Source organism: Arachis ipaensis, chromosome B6, assembly GCF_059453495.1.
Source record: "Arachis ipaensis isolate K30076 ecotype BB chromosome B6, ASM5945349v1, whole genome shotgun sequence".
Taxonomy (NCBI): domain Eukaryota; kingdom Viridiplantae; phylum Streptophyta; class Magnoliopsida; order Fabales; family Fabaceae; genus Arachis; species Arachis ipaensis.
In genome coordinates this window covers 6,063,260-6,086,029 of record NC_142441.1, presented here as the reverse complement: position 1 = coordinate 6,086,029, position 22,770 = coordinate 6,063,260, and the positions used below count along the sequence as shown (strand labels likewise).

General features: G+C 31.0%; 2 protein-coding genes across 2 annotated transcripts; both read right to left on the bottom strand.

Moving 5' to 3' along the window:
- On the bottom strand, positions 1-2,312 carry LOC107645538 (two-component response regulator ARR8). Its single transcript, XM_016349590.3, has 5 exons — positions 1,703-2,312; positions 1,450-1,553; positions 1,262-1,339; positions 751-821; positions 1-638 (listed from the first exon to the last, which is right to left on the bottom strand). The coding sequence occupies exons 1-5, from the start codon at positions 1,818-1,820 to the stop codon at positions 281-283; spliced, it is 729 nt and encodes a 242-aa protein (XP_016205076.1). The 5' UTR covers positions 1,821-2,312; the 3' UTR covers positions 1-280.
- A 19,001-nt stretch (positions 2,313-21,313) lies between these two features.
- LOC107646305 (uncharacterized) lies at positions 21,314-22,270 on the bottom strand. Its single transcript, XM_016350497.1, has one exon. It carries the CDS (start codon positions 22,268-22,270, stop codon positions 21,314-21,316), a length of 957 nt encoding a protein of 318 aa, XP_016205983.1.
- Between the last annotated feature and the right edge of the window lie 500 nt (positions 22,271-22,770).

Below are 22,770 nucleotides of genomic sequence, written 5' to 3'. Positions count from 1 at the left end.
TTTAGACCCAAAATTTATCATCTGATTTCTTACTCTTCATATGATCTTTTTTTTTCCTTTTAATATATGAAAACAAAATTGGAAGGGAATATTTTCCATGAAATGTGTACAGGAAACAACTTTCTACACTCCTATAAGGATCTATATCAACCAACACTGAAGTTAATCATAATGTGAAAAAAATAAGAGAAAAAGAAAAAGGAAGTTATATGAGAGAGAATTACATTGTGAAACTCAAGAAAATTATACTTTGGTAGGCAATGAAAATGATTATTTATGATCATACCACAGTGGCTATGCCACTGTATCTTGGTCTAGTTCTGTCAGTGGTCTCTGGTGAAAGGCTCTGCTCCATGCTCTTCCTCTTGTTGCTGCTGTTATTGTTATTGTTGTTGTTTTGTTGCAGTGATTGTTGTTGTTGTTGTTGTTCTAAATTTGGTTGCACTTGTGGCTGTGCTTCTTCTTGTGGTTGATGCTGCTTTTGAACTTCTAATAAAGTATCAATCTTTTCTGGTATCACTTGCTTTTGATCTTGATCTTTCAACTTGCTCCTCTTCATTATATGTGGTTTGAGCCTATTCAAATCTGAAAGCCTCACTGGCTTCAAGAAAAATTCTTCAGCTCCTTCCTCCAAGCATCTGTTTCATTGTCCATAGATTCATCAGAACATATTTTTTTTCCTTTTCCTCTCCAAAAACAAGACTCAAAATTGAAATGTTTGAAACACTCCTTCAGCCCTTCCCCTATTACCTGCTAATTCTTGAAGGCACATTCTCAGATGACATAATCACCACTGGTATGTTTCTAAGAGATGAAGATTCCTGAAAAAAAAAAAAAGAAAAATCAGAACAAAATCCTATAAATTTCTTAACTCTGTTGGTTCCAGTTGAAATAATTGACCATGGAAAATTTCAGTAATTTCCAAACCAAATCCTGTTCCTCAAATCAAATCCAGCTGATAAAAAAGCATGGCCCTTTTTTAGGAAGAAAATATTTGCAACATATTGTGATCCTGATTTGTTTTGAGTGGAAAACAGAAAAAAGAAAAAAAAAAAGCATATATGGGAATAATAATATTCCAAGAGATAATAAAAACTATACTCCAAGTTGACAACTTTCAGCAATAGCAGAAAATTGGGATGAATACACAGTATCAAAATGGAAAATTCTTGTTGCTTTAAAAGCAAAAGGAGAAACAATATTAGCCAGAAAGACTGAAAGAGAAAAAGAGATGAGACAGGAATAGAAACCATAACCATACCTTGATTTTCTTGAGCAAATCATAGCCGGTCATCCCAGGCATACAGTAATCTGTTATAACCATATTCACCTCCACCTCCTACAAATAAAACAAATCCTTAATTTTTCAGAATCCCAGAATAATAATAACATTGATACTGATCCACGGTTCAAAATTTAAAATAACAAAATTGAAATTAATATCCGTACCTGATGATTGTTAGGAGAAATAGAAGGTGTATTTGGGGTGCCATCATCATTCTCACGCAAGCCCAGAAATTCTAAAGCTTTGGTCCCAGAATCAACTGTAGTAACTGCCAATTCAGGTAAAAACACACAACTCAGACAACATAGTAGGACACATACATAAGAAAGGTAAGGAAGAAAAAAAAAAGGAAAAGGGTACAATTTTGTTTCTCTGTTTTCTTAGATTGTTGTCTGATTTAGGAAAAAAAGAGTGTACCTTGGTAAGAAGAAGTTCTTAGGAGCCTCTCAATAAGCTTCCTATCTATGAGGCTGTCATCAACAGCCAACACATGAAACTGCTGTGACTCTGTAGCAGCTGCAGCAGCCATCCCCATTATGCTTCTTCCCAATTCAGGGTTATGCAAAGATTAAAGTTGGAACCTTTGATCTAAATTAGAGGATGTGATGAAGAAATGGGAAAGTGGGTGTGTTAAAAAAAACGGTTTTTCTTCTTTTCCCTTTGGAAATGGAAGAAAGGAATGGCTTTTGTGTTTATGGGAGGAAGATGGGATAGGATGGGAAAAAGAAGAAGAAGAAGCTAAGAGCTTTGTATTGAAGAAATAAGACCCACCAAAATCCCCATCCCACAAAGCAAGATCCGACCAGATTTCATCCCAAATCTTGCAAAATAAAATTTTTTCCAAGCTAATGTTGAATTACATGGCAAACAATGCAAAAGAAAAAATATGATAATAACTTTTTTTTATCCAAAACAAATAAGAATAGAATAGAGGAATAAATGTGTGTTATAACTTATAATGTTAAAATTATATTACTAATAAAATTACTAAAAGTTTAAATTTTATTTTTTTATAAAAAATGTAATTAATAGTTTTAATAAAATCCTAATTTTATTTATAGGTTGTTGAGGGAGGGAGGTGGGCTTAATTTATATATGTGAGAGAAAAAGAGGGAGAGGGGAAAAAATGAAAATGGGGTTTGTGAAATTAGAAAGTTGGAAGAAAGCAAAAGAGGAAAAGAATGTGTAAGAGAGAGAGTGGGGCCCAAGAAAATCCGGAGAAGAGATACAGGTGATGTCAGCAAGGGTGGGTTTGTGAAATGAGAAAATAGAAAAATATGAAATCATGTGGAGCTTACCATATCTTAGGCAGGTGGGGGATAGAAGTGGCAAAGTCAGGCCATTTTCTTTTGATTCCCTTTTAAGATTTGCTTCCCATGCCCATCATCATCATCATCTTCATCATCATCATCATTCATATCTCTCCATCCACTTCATTTTTACTATTTTTCATTTTCTTTTACATTGCTCTTTATTTTTCATCCCTAGGCCATTTACTATTCTTTGATTTTGGTTTGGAACACACATAAAATGGCTACTTTTTTCCTTCATAATAATGAGATAAATAATATATTTTAACATTGTAATTTTTTATATTTTTTAAAACGGAGAAACATATTAAAATCAGAAGATTTGATTTATGTACCTTAAATTTTTTTTATTTTTTAAATAGAAATCGGATGATCCGATCTCAAAAATTAGAGAATATGATCTTTGTATCTCATAAATTAGAGGATCTAATTTAGTCTAATTTCTTTATCCCAAATTAATCCGTTTTACATCTGAGATTAATACTACAACCATTCACAATTAAAAAAAAAAATATCATTATTAATTCAATATTAAAAATAAAAAAAGACATAAAATAAGTTTAATTTTGACTAATAAACAATATATAATATTTTTTATATTTGTTTAATTATATTTATTTTTATAATTATTTATATATTTAATATAAAAAATAATTATTTTTATTGACGTACATCATATAATTAGATACATATGTAAAATTAACGAAAATTTATCAAAATTAAATTCAAATAAAATATCTCAACATTTCTTAAAAATAATAGGCATCATTGAAAATGTCAAACAATATTTGGTATGAGAATTATATTGACTCTCTACAAATATATATTAGGGTTCAACATTGTTCAAATGCAGTATTGAATGTACAATTTTTATTTTTAATTTTTTTGACTTTGCACAAAGCATTATATATTCCATTGTGGTAGAAGATAGGGATGTTATGGACCATTGATGTATATTGAAGGAAGAAGAAAGGAGGCACATGGCAGAAAACGAGAAAGTGAAAAGGCACTAATTAGTGGGCCAATTTTGCCCCTAAATACTTCATTGTCTTCTCCCATCCCATTATGGCCATGCCCTCAGGACCAAGACCAATGCCATTTTTTCCTTCTTTCTTCTTTTTTCTTTTCTTTTGCTAATTCATCTCATTTTGTCCATTTAGTCAAATGTTCATACTAATTTTTCATGAAATTTTTACATGCAAGTATGATGGAATGTTCATCATTGAATCTTTCTCTCAAACCTTATGGCCCATGTGTAATCGTTCAGTTTTGCTAAGTGCAATTAAAATGATTTTTTTTATCTATTTATAAAATGTATACTTATTTTCTTTATAACTTTTAAAATATCTTCTTTTTAATTCATTTTAAATCTTTTGTGTTAACTAAAGTTAACTTTATTTATTTAAAAATAAATAAATTATTTTTTACAAAAATATATTCTAATAAAAATTTAATTTTTTGTGATTAAATTTTATTTACCGAAATATTTTTTCTATTAATTAAATTATATTTTTACCAAAATATTCTTTTAAAAAATTTTTAATTATTAAATTATTTTTTCTTAAGATACCTTTCAATAATTATTAAATTGTGATTTTAAAATTTTCGTTGAATTAATTATTAAATTGTGATTTTACCAAAATTTTCGTTAAAATTAAATAGTTAATTTTTTTTCTAAAATCTTTTAAAAAATTATTGAAGGGTATCTTAGAAAAAAAATAATTTAATCATTAAAATTTTTTTAAAAGAATATTTTGGTAAAAATACAATTTAATCAATAAAAAATAAGTTGTTAAAGGATATTTTAGTTAATAAAATTTAATAAAAAAATTTTACTAAAGGATATTTTTGTAAAAAATAATTTATTTTTTCTTAAAAAATGGATAAAGTTAACACAAAAAATTTAAAATTGATTAAAGAAGAAATTTTTAAAATTAATAAAAAAGAGAGTGCATATTTTATAAATAGAGAAAAAGAATGTGTCATTTTATCATTTTTCAAAAAAGAGGAGTGGAATTTTTCAATATATATATATATTGTTTTTGGAGAGGGGAAAAAGTCTTTATTTGCATTATAGGTCAAGTCACTCAGGATGACTTTATCTCCATTTTCCCTTTCAATTCTCTTAAAAGGGAACTAATTAATCTTAGCCCAACTATTTAAAATAGCAAAATTTTTAAACCCAACGTCCTATTTAACGTTGCTTAGTTTACAAGAAAATTTCATAATTATATGCGACTTTTAAACCCTAGGCCACAACAAATAAATAACAAAAAGTTTATTTATTATATGCGAATAAGCTTGTAAATTATGAATATTGTAATAATAATTCTGAATTTTTTCGTTGTGTCAACTGCCGCTAAATTTTATTTAGCAATCGCCGTAAAAAAATGGTTGCTATCTACTGAATTTGGTGCAGTGAATGAGATCTTTGAAATAAATTAACTTTCATAACGTTTTCAATAAATAATGCTAGTTTTCTTATTGTTGATTGAAATTACCATTGTTCTTTATTGATAAGAACGAAAATGTTTGGTAACCAAAGAAAATCAGCAAAAAATAATCATAACTTATTTTATTTAGAATTCATTAATTGTTATGACAATTAATTAATGTTAAATAAGGCAAGTTCTGACTGATTTTTTTTGTCTAGCTAGCATTATCCTATAAGAATATAAGTTTAAATTTCAGTAGAGAAAAGTACTTGCCAAACAAAGCTCATTTTGTTATTCACATTCTCATATATATTTTTGTTGCACTGAGAAATTACCATCAAGTGAAAATTATTTAAGATTATTTCCTTTTAATAATTTACATTTTAAGCTACTCAATGCATGGAATTTTTTTATTACTTGATTTAAAATGCATCATGTGTATGTTTATAGAAATATAAAAAGAAATGCTCTCAAATAAATTATCCCTTCATTTCTTGCCTTTCTTAAAGAAATAAAAGAAGCCGTGATATGCGTCATATGATATATATGAATCTTTTTGTGAGATATATTTATTTTGACTATAAATTTCTTTAATAATATATATAGGCTTATTAATAATTATATATCATGACTAATGAAAAAGATTCGGACTCATCCAGCAGCAAGATTAATTAAATAATCACCTGTCTAATGATTCGTTTTACGGTAACTTCAAAGATGACATATGGTGAAGTCATAGTATATTTATTATTAAATTAATAGTCATAATAGGTTTACACTGAAATTAACTATTAAAAATTAAGAATTAATATTAAATATATATTAAAATATAAAATATACATAAAAAATGAGTTAATAACAAATATAATATATTTATATTTAAATACATATTAATTAAAAAATGGGTTAATATTTTGTTAAACTAAAATGTTAATGACCGTCTTCGAACAACAAATAAAATTTTTAGCTCCTAATAAACAGTAAACACGTTTGCGTTTCCTTATAATGACGAGTTTATATTAATTATTTAATTACTTTTGCATTATTATAACATAAACTAAATTAAAAATTACAAAAGTTAAAAAGTAAAGCTAAACGAAATAAAATGAATCTATTTAAATCGGCAAGTTAGTCTAATTTCTAGGTTTTTTCAAGGTTAAACGGGTATAATTCATCATTAATTTCTCTCATTTTTATAACCATATATTATATTATTATAATCAAAAGTCTACTCATTTAAATTAACAGTCCAACGATAAATTTAACCAATTTTGATTTGGTGTATGGACAATATGGTACGATAATTATTGTTATATATGATAACTATAATAATTATACAAATTTGACATATTTAAAAAGATATTGTTAAAATTAACATGATGTTTTTCTAAATATTTGAAAATACTTATATATCAATTTAAGAAATAAAAATAAAAAGTATTATAAAAAATATAAAAAAATATAATCTTAGTTTTAATAATATTATCAAATTTATATTTGCGTTACTTAAATCCACGTTCTCGCTTCTGTAATGACCCAATTTTCAGTCTTTTCAGCAACCGATTTTTACTATAATTTATAATAAATTAGTAGCCACTAAAACCCCATCTTTTCTACATGTTTTAAACACAAATTGAACCTCAATTCAAGGGTTAGGGTTTCGTTTTTCAGCAGCCATGAAGAACACAAACACAGAGTTGAATATCATCAAATTTCATCAAAATTTCACCAAAATTTCAACAAGAATCACTCATATAAACAATCAATTTCAAGCATAACCAAAACATATCATAATCACACAACTCAAACACAATCAATCAAGATTAATTTTACCAAACCCTACCTGGTTTTGCTGCTCCTAATTCGGTTAAACTTTCAGGTGGTCCTTAAGCACTTTTTCCTTCTAAATCACATCAAGAACAACTTTAAATCCAAAAACTCTCAACTGACCAAATCTCACTCAGTATGTTAGGAAGAGATATCTCACCTTAGACTTGCTGGAAATTCACGTTTCTTGGCTCTCAAGTCAAGTTAAGCATGATTCCTAAGGAAGAACATCAAGAAAACACATGTTTTGCATGGTTTTCCTTGAAAACCGAATTGAAATGGGAGGGAGACAGCCATCTCACCTTATTTCCATCCTTGATAAGTTACATGGTTATGTAGAGGAAGAAGAGAGGATCATTTTGGTGAAATCGGAGTTTTGATTTGAGTTTTAGTTCAGAAGAAATCAAGCTTTGAAGATTAAGTGTTCATGAAAGTTTCTCTCTTTTCTCTCTTGTTATTTTCGGCCAAAATTATGAAATGAGACAGCCTTGGAGGTCTTAGGAGTGTAAGGTGAGTTGTGATTGGTTGGCTTGGAGGTGGATTAAAATAATATTAAAATATCTCTGGTGTACAACTACTAAAACTAGGTGTATCGGAACACTCGTAAAAACATCTCTAAAAATTATTTTATGAGCTACTAGCATAAATAACACTAGTAACATATTTATTATGAGAATAGAACATGTATAATGAGGCCTTAGCATTGCTAAATTCATCAAAGAGTGCTGGTGCTAAGCTGCACTAGTAAACCGTAAACCTGGTTAAACCGATTTTCTGTTTTTAACAAAAACAGACCAGGTAACCTTATAATATTATTCAAGAAGTTTCTAATACTAATATAATGATAATATCATCCTATTATCTCTCTTCTCTCATAAATCGAGTCCGGTTCGTCAAACTGAGACTATTTACGAAAAATCGAATCAAAACTTCTAACCGATACGGTTCAAAAATCAGGTTCTTCGTGACCGCGTTATCGAGCTTGCCTCGGAAATGATTCTAACTTAAAGATGACATAATGACAATGAGGATTGAGATGCTTGATGATATAACAGAAGTGTTCCCTTTACTGATCTTCCGGAGAAATCCATACTTTCAAAAAAGATCTCATGTACTCGAAAATTAGGGTTGTTACAGCTTCCACTTCGTCCACCACGGTTTACTCACGTCAATGTTTTTTATTTTTTTTAAAAATCCATCATGTAATTAAAAGAATTGATCAGATTTATCCATTTTGATTTAAGTCCATTCCTATAAATTTCATTGTTGTCCTATACATGCAAACACATATAAAAAGAAACTAATAATAATATTATTTAATGAAATAAAAGTCGCTTTGTTATAAACTACAAATATAACAAGAACAGTAAACTTAATTAACTTATATGCTTATTCCAGTTATAATAATAATAAGTCCATAAAATGAATGAGAGATTTGACCATTAAGTAATAGTAGATATGAAAGAGACCTTTTACATTGTAATTTGAGTTGGGATTAATTGAAAATTGGAACTCCAACAAGAACAGATAACGAAGACCCTAGGTCAACAGCATATAAAATGAAAAATATTTTATTTGAATAATAATATAATAATGAGAGAGGGGTCCTCTAGCAATTGGCTACAAGATTGAGCCACATAGAAAACATGTTCACATGCACAATTCCATGAAATAGGGGACCAAAGGTTTGAAATTTTTGGCGTGGCAATAGCTGCCAACTTTTTTTAAATAGTACCAATTAAAGTTGTTAAAATTACTTGATGGACAAGTTGATATAATTTGGTTGCACTAATTAATGAGAAGATTTAGTGTACAGACCAAATCCTTCCTCATTATTGGATTTCAATGCCAATTAAGTTCCACTTCTTTTTTTTAAGAAGAAATGATGTTTATATATTTTTGATAAATTATTAAAATAACACTAAAAAATTTATATAGTTGGTAAAAATAAATCTAAAAATATAAACCATAAATAAATCATAAAAAATATGATAAAAATAACAAATATGGAAAAGAAATGTACATGAAAACGACGCATATAATATTTGTTAGGTAGACAAAAAAAAGCCAGAACTTGTCTTATTTAACATTAACTTGTCTTATTTAACATTAATTAATTGTCGCAATAATTAATAAATGTTAAATAAGACAAGTTATGACTGTTTTTGACTGATTTTTTTTTGTTACTAAACATTTTGAATTTGAAAATCACTTCTGGATGTTTATTTTTATTCTAGGTCTAGCTAGTAGCTAGTTGTGTAGCTATTAATTAAATTAAATGTTTTCTTGGAGTTTTATTACTTGCCCTATTTGGACACTGTAAAATACTACTATTAGCTAGTGGTGTGTACTATACTAGATTCTTACCGTCCAACATCAATTAATAAGAAACATCAATGCTAGTAATTTTTGGTATTCACGAGCTGGATTTAATTAGACTCTGAATTCTGTTATAAATAGTTATTGGGTTTATTTTTATCTGATTTAAAAATAATCTGAAATAAACACTAAACAAAATTAAATCAGGTTAATTTGATATAAAATTAATATATATAAATTTATAAATTTTATATATTAAAATAATATTTTTAAATTAAATTTAATAACTATTATATTATATTTATGTTAAAATAAATTATTTTAAAATAAAATAATATAGTATAATATTAAAAATATTGATTAAAGTATAAAAATATAATATAATATTATTAATTTTATTTTAAATGTATATTTTTATTAAAAAAAATTCGAACTGGATAACTCAAAGCATAACTTGAATCCAATCCGAAAATAACACCGACTAAAAATAAAATTTCAAACCCGTTAAAATATGCATTGGATCCAAACCGAATTTTGAACTGGGCTAGATCTTGAACGTCCTTAATAATAATTTTTAAACTAATTGTATAAATAAATACTCTTTTAATTCTTATAGTTTAAGGTGAAACTCAAAATCCTTCTTAACAATAATTTTTTAAAAAACATTTTTAACATTAAATTATTTTTAAAAGAATCTTTTTAATAAAACATATATATATTTTGGACTATTTTACACTCGTCTTTTTAATTATGTTCTTTATTTCTTTTTCTCCTTTTTTCTTCTTTTTTCCCACCTCTAATCACTAAGATAACGTTTAAAAAGGAGATAGAGATTGAAAGATAAAAATTAAAAGACAGAAACTAAATTAAATCTCTGCATTATGTTTGGTATATAGTGTACATGACTGAATTATAAATTATATTGTTTTAAAAAATATTAAAAAATTATCAAAATTTATTATTTTTTACTATATTTTTAGCCTTCAACTGAATTTTTTTAGTTTAGTAATTCAACAACATACTTTATCTCATATTTTTTAACATTAATAACTAATGATTTTTTTTTTGTCTTAAATAATATAAATAGCTTTATATATAAATTAAATTACATTTTTAGTAGAAGTAGTGTGATGATCGATCAGTCGTTAGTCAACCTATATATAATTTTATATAGAAATCAAACATTATAAAATATCATGAAATGAAATCTTTTGCCGCATATATATATATATATATATATATATATATATATATATATATATATATGAAAAATCAAGCTCATAAAATCGGATAATTATCTGATTCACAGTCTTTCTATTACTTTGGCAGTTGCCTATGTTTATAATAGTGAAGAAAAAATTTAAACATAATAAGAGTTGATCATCACAACTTCTTTTTTAAATCAAAGATACCCCACTTATTTAATCATTATTAATTATTGTATCTGAATAATCTAATCTTAAAATTGTTTGTATATAAGTAGATAGAATAAAAAAATGATAAATAAATAAATACATATTACATTATTTGAAATGTATAAAAAAGATATAAATATTGTGTTGAACAAAAATGGCAAAAATGATGAAACAAAATTGCATATAGTAGTTTGAGGATTATATGCCTAGTTCTTCAAACTTCATAATTAATTTAAAGGTGTAAATCAGTACTTTGATTATTATTTTACATAAACTACTGCTGTAGAAGATAACTTATACTATATAGGATTAGTTAGTACTAACTAACATGTTGATCACTTAACTAACATAATGTTATCTATGTTTGTTATATATCATTTTTTTACTTTATATACATACTTTTTTTTAGATAGTTGAGTTTCAATCTCCACCCAAAATAGAGAGAAGTGTTCAAAACATGACAATTAGGCAATTAACCTAATTAGTAGCATGTTTGGAAACCCACAAAAAATCTTTTAAAAAAGTCTTTTAACTATAAAAAAAAAAAAAAAGTATGTTTGTGTCATAATAATTTGACTTACAAACAAAACTAAAAAAATAACTTATAAACAAAGCAATATTTTAAAGTTTATTATTATGAGAAAAATCTTATTATATTTCAATTTTAATGATCTTACCAGTTTGATTTTAAGTATCAAACATTAAGTAATATAAATAATCATTTTATATCTATTTTTTAATTATATTATTTAAAAATATTTTTTATATATTCCAAACACAATAGACTATCTTAAAAATACTTCTTAACCAAATTATTCAAATAAAAATTAATGATTATTTTAAAAAATAATTATAAAAATATAAAGTATTATAATAAATCTAATTATTAACCGTTACTAGACAAATATATACATGCGCATATATATAGTATTTAAAATTTGTTTAATTTGTTACTGAAAAGAAAAAGAATATAGATGAAAGTGATGGTGATATATGGAGAATGCGTGGTGGGACATGGAGGCATGAAAACTTACAAGACAAAAATCTTGGGAATCACATGTAATAATGTATTATATTTATTTATATATTGTAATTTGCAATGCACATAAAACAAACAAAACCAACTGTCTAATCCTAATTAATTTGATTCTCACGTAGTCACGTATATATCATACATCTACCCCAACTCAACGCACTCTCTTCGATCTTCACTTCTTACATAATTTTTAGATATCTATATATCTAAATTAATTCTCAATAATAACTCGGTTGTGAAATATAGTTAGTTACATGTGTAATAATAATAATAATTACCGAATTTGGTGGTTTTGGTAGGGTTTGATTCCCCGACAAGCTTTGGTGTTTGATCCATTGGGTACAATCTGTCACACTTTGAATATGTTTAGGAGCCTGACCTAATCCAATATATATCCAGCCAAGCACATTCAATTTAATTTCTTCTTAAATGTGTGTTGATGTAAGAGAGAGAGAGTGAGAGGTAAACAGTAGAAGTGTCCCTGGTAAGGAGTGTGTAGCAGCGAAGGACACGGAGTGTAGTTGTAGTATAGCAGTTAGGTTAATTAGGTTATTCTGCTCTTCATGCCAATACTTTATTTCTTTCATGGCTTGGATTGGACCCTACCCAATGCATTACTCTCAGACCACTCTATCATTACCGGGATCCTGTCCTCTCATTCCTTGCCTCTAATTATTCCTACATACATACATACATACATATATGTATGTATGTATACAAGTTTACTCTTGTGCCTCAATTTCATCGATCTGATACTATCGACAAATTTATTGATACATTTTTCAACCTATTTTTGTTAAATTTTTAGGTTACTCACGAATTTATCAATGAATGATAAAACTTTTGTCCGTAATATTTTGAAATAAGTACGTATTTAAAATAAGTTCTATATATATATATATATATATATATTACTAGCTACTATGATATGATTTGAACTTAGGACAAAAGAATATACTATATTATGTAATCATTGGGACAAGTTTATTATTAGTTGTGTATTTCCCTATCATTGAGTATATACATATACATATTAGTTTGAATTATATATACGTAGAATTTAATTTTGATATACTTTATTTAATTTTGATATACTTTATCTCAGTATAAAATAATTTTATATATATATATATATATATAATTATGTAATATTATATTAATAAAAATAAATATTTTTTACATTAATTATATGAATAGTCATTTAAAAGAACGAATATAATTACACACATTACAAGAAAAAAACAATATTTGTAACAAAAAAAATTGTTACAAACAATCGAAATTTTGAAACAAAAGAATTTTGTAACAAAAAAAGGGCCGTTACAGTATATCCCGTTACAAAAAGTTTTTGTAACAAAAAACGAAACTGTTACAATTCAAAGTGATATTTTGTAACAAATTTTTTTGATACAAAAAACCAGAAGTCGTTACAAAAGTGGTAACAAATTTTGATCTTTAAGGTATTTTTGGTGACAATCTATTTTTTCTTATCATAAAATTTTGTTACAAAATATAACTTAATTTTGTAACATTTTTTTCTTTAGTTACAGAACACTATTTATTTTGTAATGATTTTTTAATACAAATTACACGCATAATTTGTCAAATTATATTATTTTTTAATTAATTAATATATTAACTAATTTACTCAGCAAGTCAACATTCATATAATATATAATAACATAGATAGTTCAAATATCTTTCATTTAACTAAGATTGTTTTATAAATCTTCAACATATAAACTTTAAAGTACAAACTAACAAGACACATTGAAGAACTCTAATGAACTAGATAGATACATAGGACAAGAAAAATAAGGAATTATAAATCTCCAAAATATAAACTACAAATTACAAACTCCATCATGTTCATACATCTTCTTTCTCATGGAGAAGCTTCTAATAAGTGACACACACCTGAAAAGACGACTAACAATAACAATATGATGTCAATTAATGCAATTCTAAAATATTGTCTAGAAAATTTGAGCTTTACTGTCTCTAGTGCCTATAGTTCCAAATTATTCAGTTAGCACAAACATGTGAGGAAATCACACAGCCAACATAACCAAACGGTTCAACTCAAATTAAACGAGACCTGCAACATTGAAAACAAGACATTTTGCTTTTAGTTCCTTTTTTCTCTTTTTAATCGAATGAATATTCAACAACAAAAAAAAATTCAACAATAATAAAATTTCCATCATTCATTTTAATCAATCCAAAATAAGATACCGAACAAGCAAAATTCAATTCAATTTTTATTAATCATTCATCCTTCTAACATATGCTCATATCTGACCTCCCAAGTCCCAGAACACAAGTTTCCTATTTGCAGCTTCAATACGATTGATATTCAACCCCGCAGTTGGAACGATTCGATCAGGAGGAAGGCTTTCTATGTTTGAGTACACTGACTTCATCCTCTCCAACAAAGTCTGTAAAGTTAATGTATTCAGCAACTCAGAAAAACATAACAAAGTTCAACAATTTTGTAAAAAAATGACATTCGAAATATGCAATACTGTTTTTCCAGCCTTGTCAATCCCCATAATGAGTATGTGAATAATAGTGGAGCATTTGTAACAAAATTCAACTAAAAATTTCAATAAATAAATTCAGTTTATTGTATCTACCAAACAAGTTAATGTATCCTCTAATTTAACGACCTTCATCTAAGTTTTTGTAGGCATCCAACTCTTGTTATTTCAGCTTCTTTTATACTGAGTTACAAATGATTAAATAGACTAGTTCTATCATTAAATCACTCTTTGACCTTAACCTATTACGGATGTAAAGCAGCTTCTTGTTTCTTTATTCATGTATGTTAATAACATGAATGACAACAATCAAGAACAACCTAAGCAATTTGCAATTATATTTAGAGCATGTATGATATATTTTCTCCAGTTATTTAGCTTAGCAGAAGATCCTAATTGCCTTAAGGATGGTAAAAATTACAACACATACCTTATGTTTCAAATTTAAGTAGCACTTGCTAACCTGTATGACAAATATTTGGCTATATATATTATGTGATGACTTAATCTGTAAGTACTAAGTAGTGGTAAAACCAGTATTGAAGCATTGAGAAATATCATACATACATAACTTCCTAAATTTCATAGATCTTAGGCAGGACCAGAATTTGTGCAACCTTGTAGATTCAACAATCAACATCAGCATATCCAGCACCAAATTCATCAATTAACAATCCCAATCCGATGATTCAGGCCAACTCAAACTCAGAATTTTCACTACTCAGCAACAATGCAACAAAGCTAGCTGCAGAGAATTCAATAATAACAGAAATAGCCAACTCACTATCCCAATACCAACTCAATATTCAGAAATAGCCACAGTCAAGTAAGCAATCACATTCATTCAAGGCAATTCAGCTCAATTCGTAAGATTCCATAATCACCAAAAATATTTATTTGCTTAAATATCAATTTATAACAATTCTTAAGAATAAAAATGAGTTTAATGAAAACGCCCCTACCTCAAAGTCGAAACTCGTAAAACCAAAAGTCGAACCTATGTTACCAACATCTCAGAATTCTTATCAAATTCATAACAGAGCAAACATACACTAGCGGTGAAGGTTTTGAAAAAGATATACTTACTTAACAAAGGAGAAACATGGAGACGAAGCAATGGCAGCAGCTCCGACACCTAGAAGAACAAAACCCGACATAAACGAACCATGGTCGGAACCCAAACTGGAGTGGGATAGGGTTTGGCAGCTGCAGGGGAGTCCTCCAGCGGCTACAGCAGCGGTTTTCCAGTGCCATTTGGTGAGGCAGAACAGCGGCGGCAACTTCCTCTGCCGTCACCTCCTCTCTTCCGGCGACAAGCTCCAACGGCAAGGATGGTCGAGCTCCCTTCTATTAATGGCAACGACGTTACTTTCTCCCTCTCTGCCTAGTTCGATGGCGACGGTGCGGCTGGGGTTCGGTGGCAGTGATTTCTTCGACGGCGAACACAAGATGCGGCTTCTCAATCGTGTCTCTCCTCGGGCTCCCACAAGCGACGGTGACGGACTCAGAGGCGACAATGACGGCACGCGCAACAGCAGTCCGTGATGGTGACGATGGCGGCGCTAGCTTCTTGGCGAGGACCATGGCGGCGCTGGCTTCGTGGCGAAGACGATGGCGGTGGCAGGAACACTTGGAGACGACGACAGATGCGAGGACAAGGGCTTCTCCTTCCTCGCGCACGCTCTCTGGTCCCTGACGACGGTGGTTCAGCCATGGTTCAGCGGACAGAGGAGAAGAGAAAGGAGGAGAGGAAGAAGAAGAAGAGAAGGGTGGTTCGGGTAGCTGAGGCAGTGAGCTCGCTGAGGAGCAAGGGGGGTGAACGGTGGTGATGAGGTGCTGATGATCAAACTTGATGATAATGGCTGAATGGGGATAAAGTTTCTCTGAAGAGGAGGAAAAGTGAAAGGGAGAGGCTGCGCTAGGGTTCCTGGGTAAAAGGGGAAAATTATGGGTTAGTTAGAGTTAGGGTTTGTAGGGTTTAATTTGGGAATTAAGGTTTAATTTGGGACAAAAGTGAAATTAAGAATTTTGGGTAAATTGGGGTTTGGTAAATTTTTAACAAAATTAAAGTATATTGTATAAATTTGAAATCTAATTTAATCTCTTAAAATTACTTTAAAAATACTACTCAATTATTAATTTATTAATCAGCTTTTAATCAAGTATTTTAATTTAAAATTAGAAATAATATAATTTATTTTCTGTTTATAAAAATTAAAGTATTAAATTCTAAAATCTCAATTATTTAAATTAGATCATATAAAATTTTTAGTATTTTATATTTGCTAGACTTTATTATTTAAATATAGAAAATAATTCGATAATTATAAAATCAGATAAAATCTTAAATTACTTTAAACTCAATTAATCAAAATTTGCTTTAATTATCTTTAATAAAATAATTTCTGAGATTAAATTACTTAATAAATAAATCAAAATTAGTTCTTAATAAGATTTTTTCTAAAATTTATAGATCTTACAGCGCACACGACGGGACGAAGACCACCAGGCCGCCGCTCACGACACAACGGTGGAAGAGATGGTAATAGCAAACGAGATGATAACGAGGAGAACGTTTTTCGGGGGTTACGCTGGTCCTTCTTCTTCCGACAAGATCTCCATTGCGCTTTCTGAAGTGGTAAACGACGCAGAGTGTTCGTAAGTGAGGGGGTGGAGAGACTTAGGATTTTTTACTGTAGTATATCCCTTTTTACAGCTTTTAGTATTTTGTTTTTTTTTCTTTTATTTTTACTTACTTTTATTTATATTTATAATTTAATAAAATTTCTTTCAGTGAAATAAATTAATTTTTAGTGAATTTTAAAAATTTGATTATTAACAAAAATTATATAAAAAATTTTAATTTTTGAAACAAAATAAAATTATTTTAAAAAAATATATACACAATTTTTTTTATTCTTAAAGTGTTTAACATTTTGAAAAAAGAATTTGTTATAAAACATACTTATATTGTGACAAATAATTAACTTGTTACAAACAATATTGAATTTGTAATAAATTAATTTTTTGTTACAAAACAATTAGAGTTTTTGAAACAAAAAGTTATTTTATTACAAAATAATTGGAGTTTTTGAAACAAAAAAAAATTGTTACAAAATATTTTGAATTTTTGCAACTTATTTTTTTTTTTTTGTTACACAATATTTTGTAACAAAACACTATATCGTTACAAAAACTAACATAATTTGTAACAAAACAAAACATATTGTTATAAAATATTATCATGTTTTGTAACAACTTGTAATGTTGTTACAAAATATTATTCTTTTGTAACAATAAAAAATTGTTATTACAAAATACTATTTTTTTGTTACAATTTTAAATTTGATACAAATTTTTTGTTACAAATGTTCAATTTTCTTATAGTGACAATTGTGTAAAATACTTTATACTATCAATGTATCAAAATTAAATTGATATATATATATGTATGTGTATGTGTGCACGTGCGCGTGCATGCATGCGTGTTTCAAGTTTCAACTTCAAACTACTTATTGCTTAGACCAATAACCTAGGCGGCTGTGTTTATTTCTGAGAATAGGACAAGACAAGACACTGAGAACAAGATACAATGGACAAAGACACAAAAATTTGTGTTCTTGTATTCTATTTGGTGATAAACTAAAATAAATTATGAAAATTTAATTTATTCTTATTTTTTTCGTCCAAAAAATTTGAGAAGAAAAATATAATAGTAAAAAAATATAAATATAAAAAATTAACAAGAATAATTAAAGAAAAATAAAATATAAATTGTGTCATTTGTTAGTGTTTTTATGTCTTTTCTGTCAGGATGAACATAAAATATACTAATTCAATGTCTCTGGATACAATATCTTTATTCATGTTTCATCTGTCAAACATAATTTTATGTCTCTATGTTCCTATCTCAGTATTCCATTTTTGTAAATAAAGGCAGTCTAAGAACTCAATGTTTCGTGTACTACCCTTTTAACTATTGTCATAATAACGAAATGAAGAAATTTTTTCAAAATTACAAAGTTTACGTGGACAATATCTATTTTTTACATAATTTAATAGTCTATTATTATTATTTATCAATGTATCAAATAGAAATAAAGCTTTGAGATATATATTGTAAAGATTGATTGAAAAAAATGGTTTGTATTAGGATTTTTTTTTCATAATAAATTATGAAAAATGATTATTTTCACCAAACCCACTTTTGAGCTTTATTTATCGAAATATACATTTTTTTTTGGAAATTAAGGCAAGTTTGCCGTACTTCCGGTGAACTCTATGTAAATTATAGTTATCCTTTGTCTTTTTATTTTCAAACCTTCTTCCAAATTTTATTCTATTACTCCTTTATGTATTCCGGCGTTCTAAAAGTTCGTTATTCACGACATTAGCAGTTTGAGGTTAGTAATTAATATGTTAGTTGGAGTAATTTTTCATAAATTAGTTAAAGTTACCTAATATTTCTTAGTTAGTTGTTATATGCTAATTATAATTAGAGTTACTGTTTACTCATTTCATGTTATTCAATAGTTGTTGATTGTATTTAACATGTGAATTAGTATAAACTGTTAGTCTTTTCCTAGTTAGTTTAATCAAAAAAATTGGTTTAATTTGTTAGTCAAATCTTAATAAAATTAAGTTAGAATATAGGGTTAAGTGACTTATTGTTTAGGGATGCCTACGGTTTTAGTGAAAGTAAGGTAGAATACTAGTATTTTGAAATACGTTTGTTTACAAATCCTGTTAATGCGAAACAAGTGCGGACAAGTATATGTTATTTTTTGTAAATTGAGCGTGGTTAGATGGAGCAGCAGTTATTGGGATACGAGGATATCCGCTACAGATTAGATCAGGCTGAGCACATTGCTGTCAGACTTGATCGAGTGGTACGATAATATCATTGTCGTTTATCTCTCTTTAATTAATAAACAGTGAACTTGTGCCATTTAGAGTTGACATGTTTTTTATTTTATCTTTCTGTTTGGTAGGCACCTCGGATCTTGCGCACCTGGCGAAATTTGATGACGAGGCCACTGGAGGCGATTAGGTCATATCTCAGACGAGCCGGGTTTGAGTATGTGGCCTATATGGTTGAGTTCGATTATGACTGGCCACTTGCCTCGGCGTTGATAGAGAGGTGGAGGCCTGAATCCCATACCTTTCATCTAGCATGCGGGGAGTTGACCATCACGCTGCAGGACATGGCGTATCAACTGGGACTTAGGATCGATGGTGATCCTGTGAGTGGGTGCATGGGTAGTTGGAAGCAGCACCATCAGGGACAGACCATCGAGGACTTTTGTCAGTAGTTACTAGGTGTTGTGCCCGGCGCAGATGACAGACAGTCATAGACGAAGTGGACTGTTAAGCTCACATGGTTCTTTAACACTGTTTGCGGAGAGCTGGAGCAGGACGCCACTGAGGAGCGCCTCCTGAGGTACACGAGAGGGAACACCATGCACCTAATAGAAAGTATTCTATTCCCAGATGCATCTGACTCTCGGGTGCACATCAGGTGGCTCCCCCTGTTGGAGGACCTCGATGCATGTGGTAGGTTGTCGTGGGGGTCGGCTGTATTGGCATGGATGTACCACTAGATGTGTTGTGCGACGGATCATGGTGCGCACAACCTGGGTGGTTACGTAAGCCTGCTATTGTCTTGGGCCTACCACCGTATTCCCCTGCTACGCCCTGATGGATTTGATACTCGTCGGTTTCCACTGGTTGAGAGGTATTTTTGTTTATTTTCTGCAATAATACTTTGTTAATTTATTATATTAAGTGTTTAATATAACTGATTTGTGATGTAACTTTTACCGCGAGGTTGTAGGTGGGTTCAGTACCGGCCTGACAACGCTAGAGACGAGAGGCGCCTTAGGCATTACAGGTGTATCCTGAATGGGATTGGGATGCTCTACGTAAGTCATAAATGTTTAAGTGTAGCCAGTTTACTCTATTTTATGTGTTTTGCATATGAAGATTGAATAATAACACCAACTTGCATATTGGAAACAGGTTGATTAGACGCCATATGCCGACCCACAGCTGCAGGGTATAGTTCTACACGCGTTTGCTGAGTCTGACCACACGGCGGCGGTTGTCTGGCCGCTGCTTTGCTTTGCCATTGTTGAGTGGCATCAGGTGGACCAGGTGGTGCGGTAGTTCGGTGGCCTACAGCACATCCTGACCAGGCCATTGGACATCTACAGCATGCACAAGATGGATGGTAGATTTGGATGGGGCGAGTGGTTACCACACTTGCTTGGGGGATGGCATGAGTTATGGGATCAACGGGTCAACCATCGTCTACACATCCATCATCATATAGACCTGCGTTCTTCACTACCGTATATGACTTGATACCTACAGTGGGCACACACTGAGTTATTTGGTCAGGGTGACCAGCACCTAGTGCCGGCGGGGGTGGTGCCAGAGGACCTGCCTATATAGCATCCACCTGCTCCAGAGTTACATCAGCCTGAGGATGGTCATCTCCTAGAGTTGCAATCAGCCGCCGGGAGAGGGAGAGGTCGGGGACGGGGATAGGGGAGAGCCAGAGGTAGAGGCAGACATGATAGAGGCCGAGAGAGGCAAGGGGGTGAGGAGATTCACCGGGACAGAGACCCGGTTATCCCCCAGGCCATGGCCCAGAGGCTGGGACCCAGACAGTTGGGACTCTAACGGGACGCTTGCCCGGAGGATACCTGTCCTTCAGACCCCCAGGGTCACATCATTGCATTAGAATTTAACAACCAAATAAATTTAATTTCAACAACTTTTCTCGCAGATTAAATTACACGAAAGTCAAATTACAATCATAACAGTTATAATAAACCCATATAGCTAACTAACGTCGGCTCGGCGACACACCTCCACCGTCGATAGCGGTACACGTCTTCCACGTGTGACCAGTCTGACGACACAATCTGCACCTTTTTTCCCGGTATGCTCGACGTCATCCATGTTGTTCTGGATTCTTGAGCTGACTGGTTGACCTTTCTTCACTCTCATCATCTTAGGGTTGGGCCAAATGCGGGGTCTGTCATAGGATGGCCAATCATCCTCATGTCCAATCGGACGAAACTCTGACCTGTAAACGTTGAATACCGACTCCATGCGATACACAGGATGCATAAACCCCATCTAATCAATTCTTGCATGGGAGCATGCTGCGAGGACGTGACGACACGGAAGATGAAGCGCCTGAAAATACCCACAGTCACACTTGCATTCGTCGAGTAGAACCTGGTAGTTCTGTTGTCTGGACCCAGGCACTGCCGCTAACTCTTCAACCGTGAAGCTAGTTCGCAAACGATCAAACTGATAAATATTCATTGTGTTGATGTGCTTCGAGTTGAACTCTATGGCCTTCATCAGCGTCTGTGAGAACTCGGCACCGACTTGGAGTTGGGCAAGGGCCTCGGAACCCTTCCTGGCAAAAATTTTTCCTAACCGGAAATAACTTGACTTGATAAGAGCCGTGACTGGCAAATTGTGAGAACCTTTCATGACAGCGTTTATGCACTCGGAGATATTTGCCGTCATGTGCCCGAATCTACGACCCTCATCCGCATACTGTGCCCACTGTGAGCTTGGCATCTCTTCAAGGCACCTCGTGATTGCCTCATTTTTGCCCCTCAGATGCCCGAAATAATGAACGAACTCCCGCTGCGACTTCGAATACGCTGCATTAATCAGAACCTTCTTCAAGTCCTTGTTCTTGAAGTGATTCATGAAGTTGGCAGCAATGTGTCTCGTACAAAATGCCTGGAAAGCATGAGGTGGTTTCCATAAACTATCATCGGCATTCAATGCACCATCAATTGATTTGTGCCTGTCTGAAATTACTAAGACACCGGGTTGTGGAGTCACATGCTGACGCAGATACGACAGAAAGAACGACCATGCCTCCTTTGTCTCACCCTCGACAACGGCAAATGCAATAGGCAAAATATTTGCGTTGCCATCCTGAGCTATGGCCATGAGCAGCGTCCCACCATATTTACCATATAAGTGTGTGCCATCAATGGAAATTAGTGACTTGTAATGCTTGAAAGCCTCGGTACATGGTGGAAACATCCAAAACACCCGATGAAACATGACGGAGTCGGCAGAACCAAGTCAAAATTGAGTGACAAGTTGCACCCAAGTACCTACAAACAAATTCTCAATAAACATATCATATACTGTTCTTGTCTTAATAACATATAACCACAATGAAGTAATTCTTACCAGGCAAGTACATTTGCATAGTGAACAACCAACGAAGAAGCTCGTTGTATGACTCCTCCCAATCCCCATATATGCTAGCAATGACTCTTTGTTTTGCGAGCCAAACCTTTCTGTATGACGCCTTGTAACCGAAGTGATTCTCTACATGTCCTTGTAGAACCCTGATGCTTATTGTTGGATCCGCTTTTACCATCGTGAAAATGTGTTGAGAAATCATCTTCGAATCCAACCGACGATAATCTTGCCCCATTGAAGTTTGCATGCATTTGTGAGGACCAATGTATCTCCTCACCTCCCACTTTTCTACTTTACGACGATATGATATGTGTATGCTCCAATTACAACCGGGTCCGAATTGGATACACTGT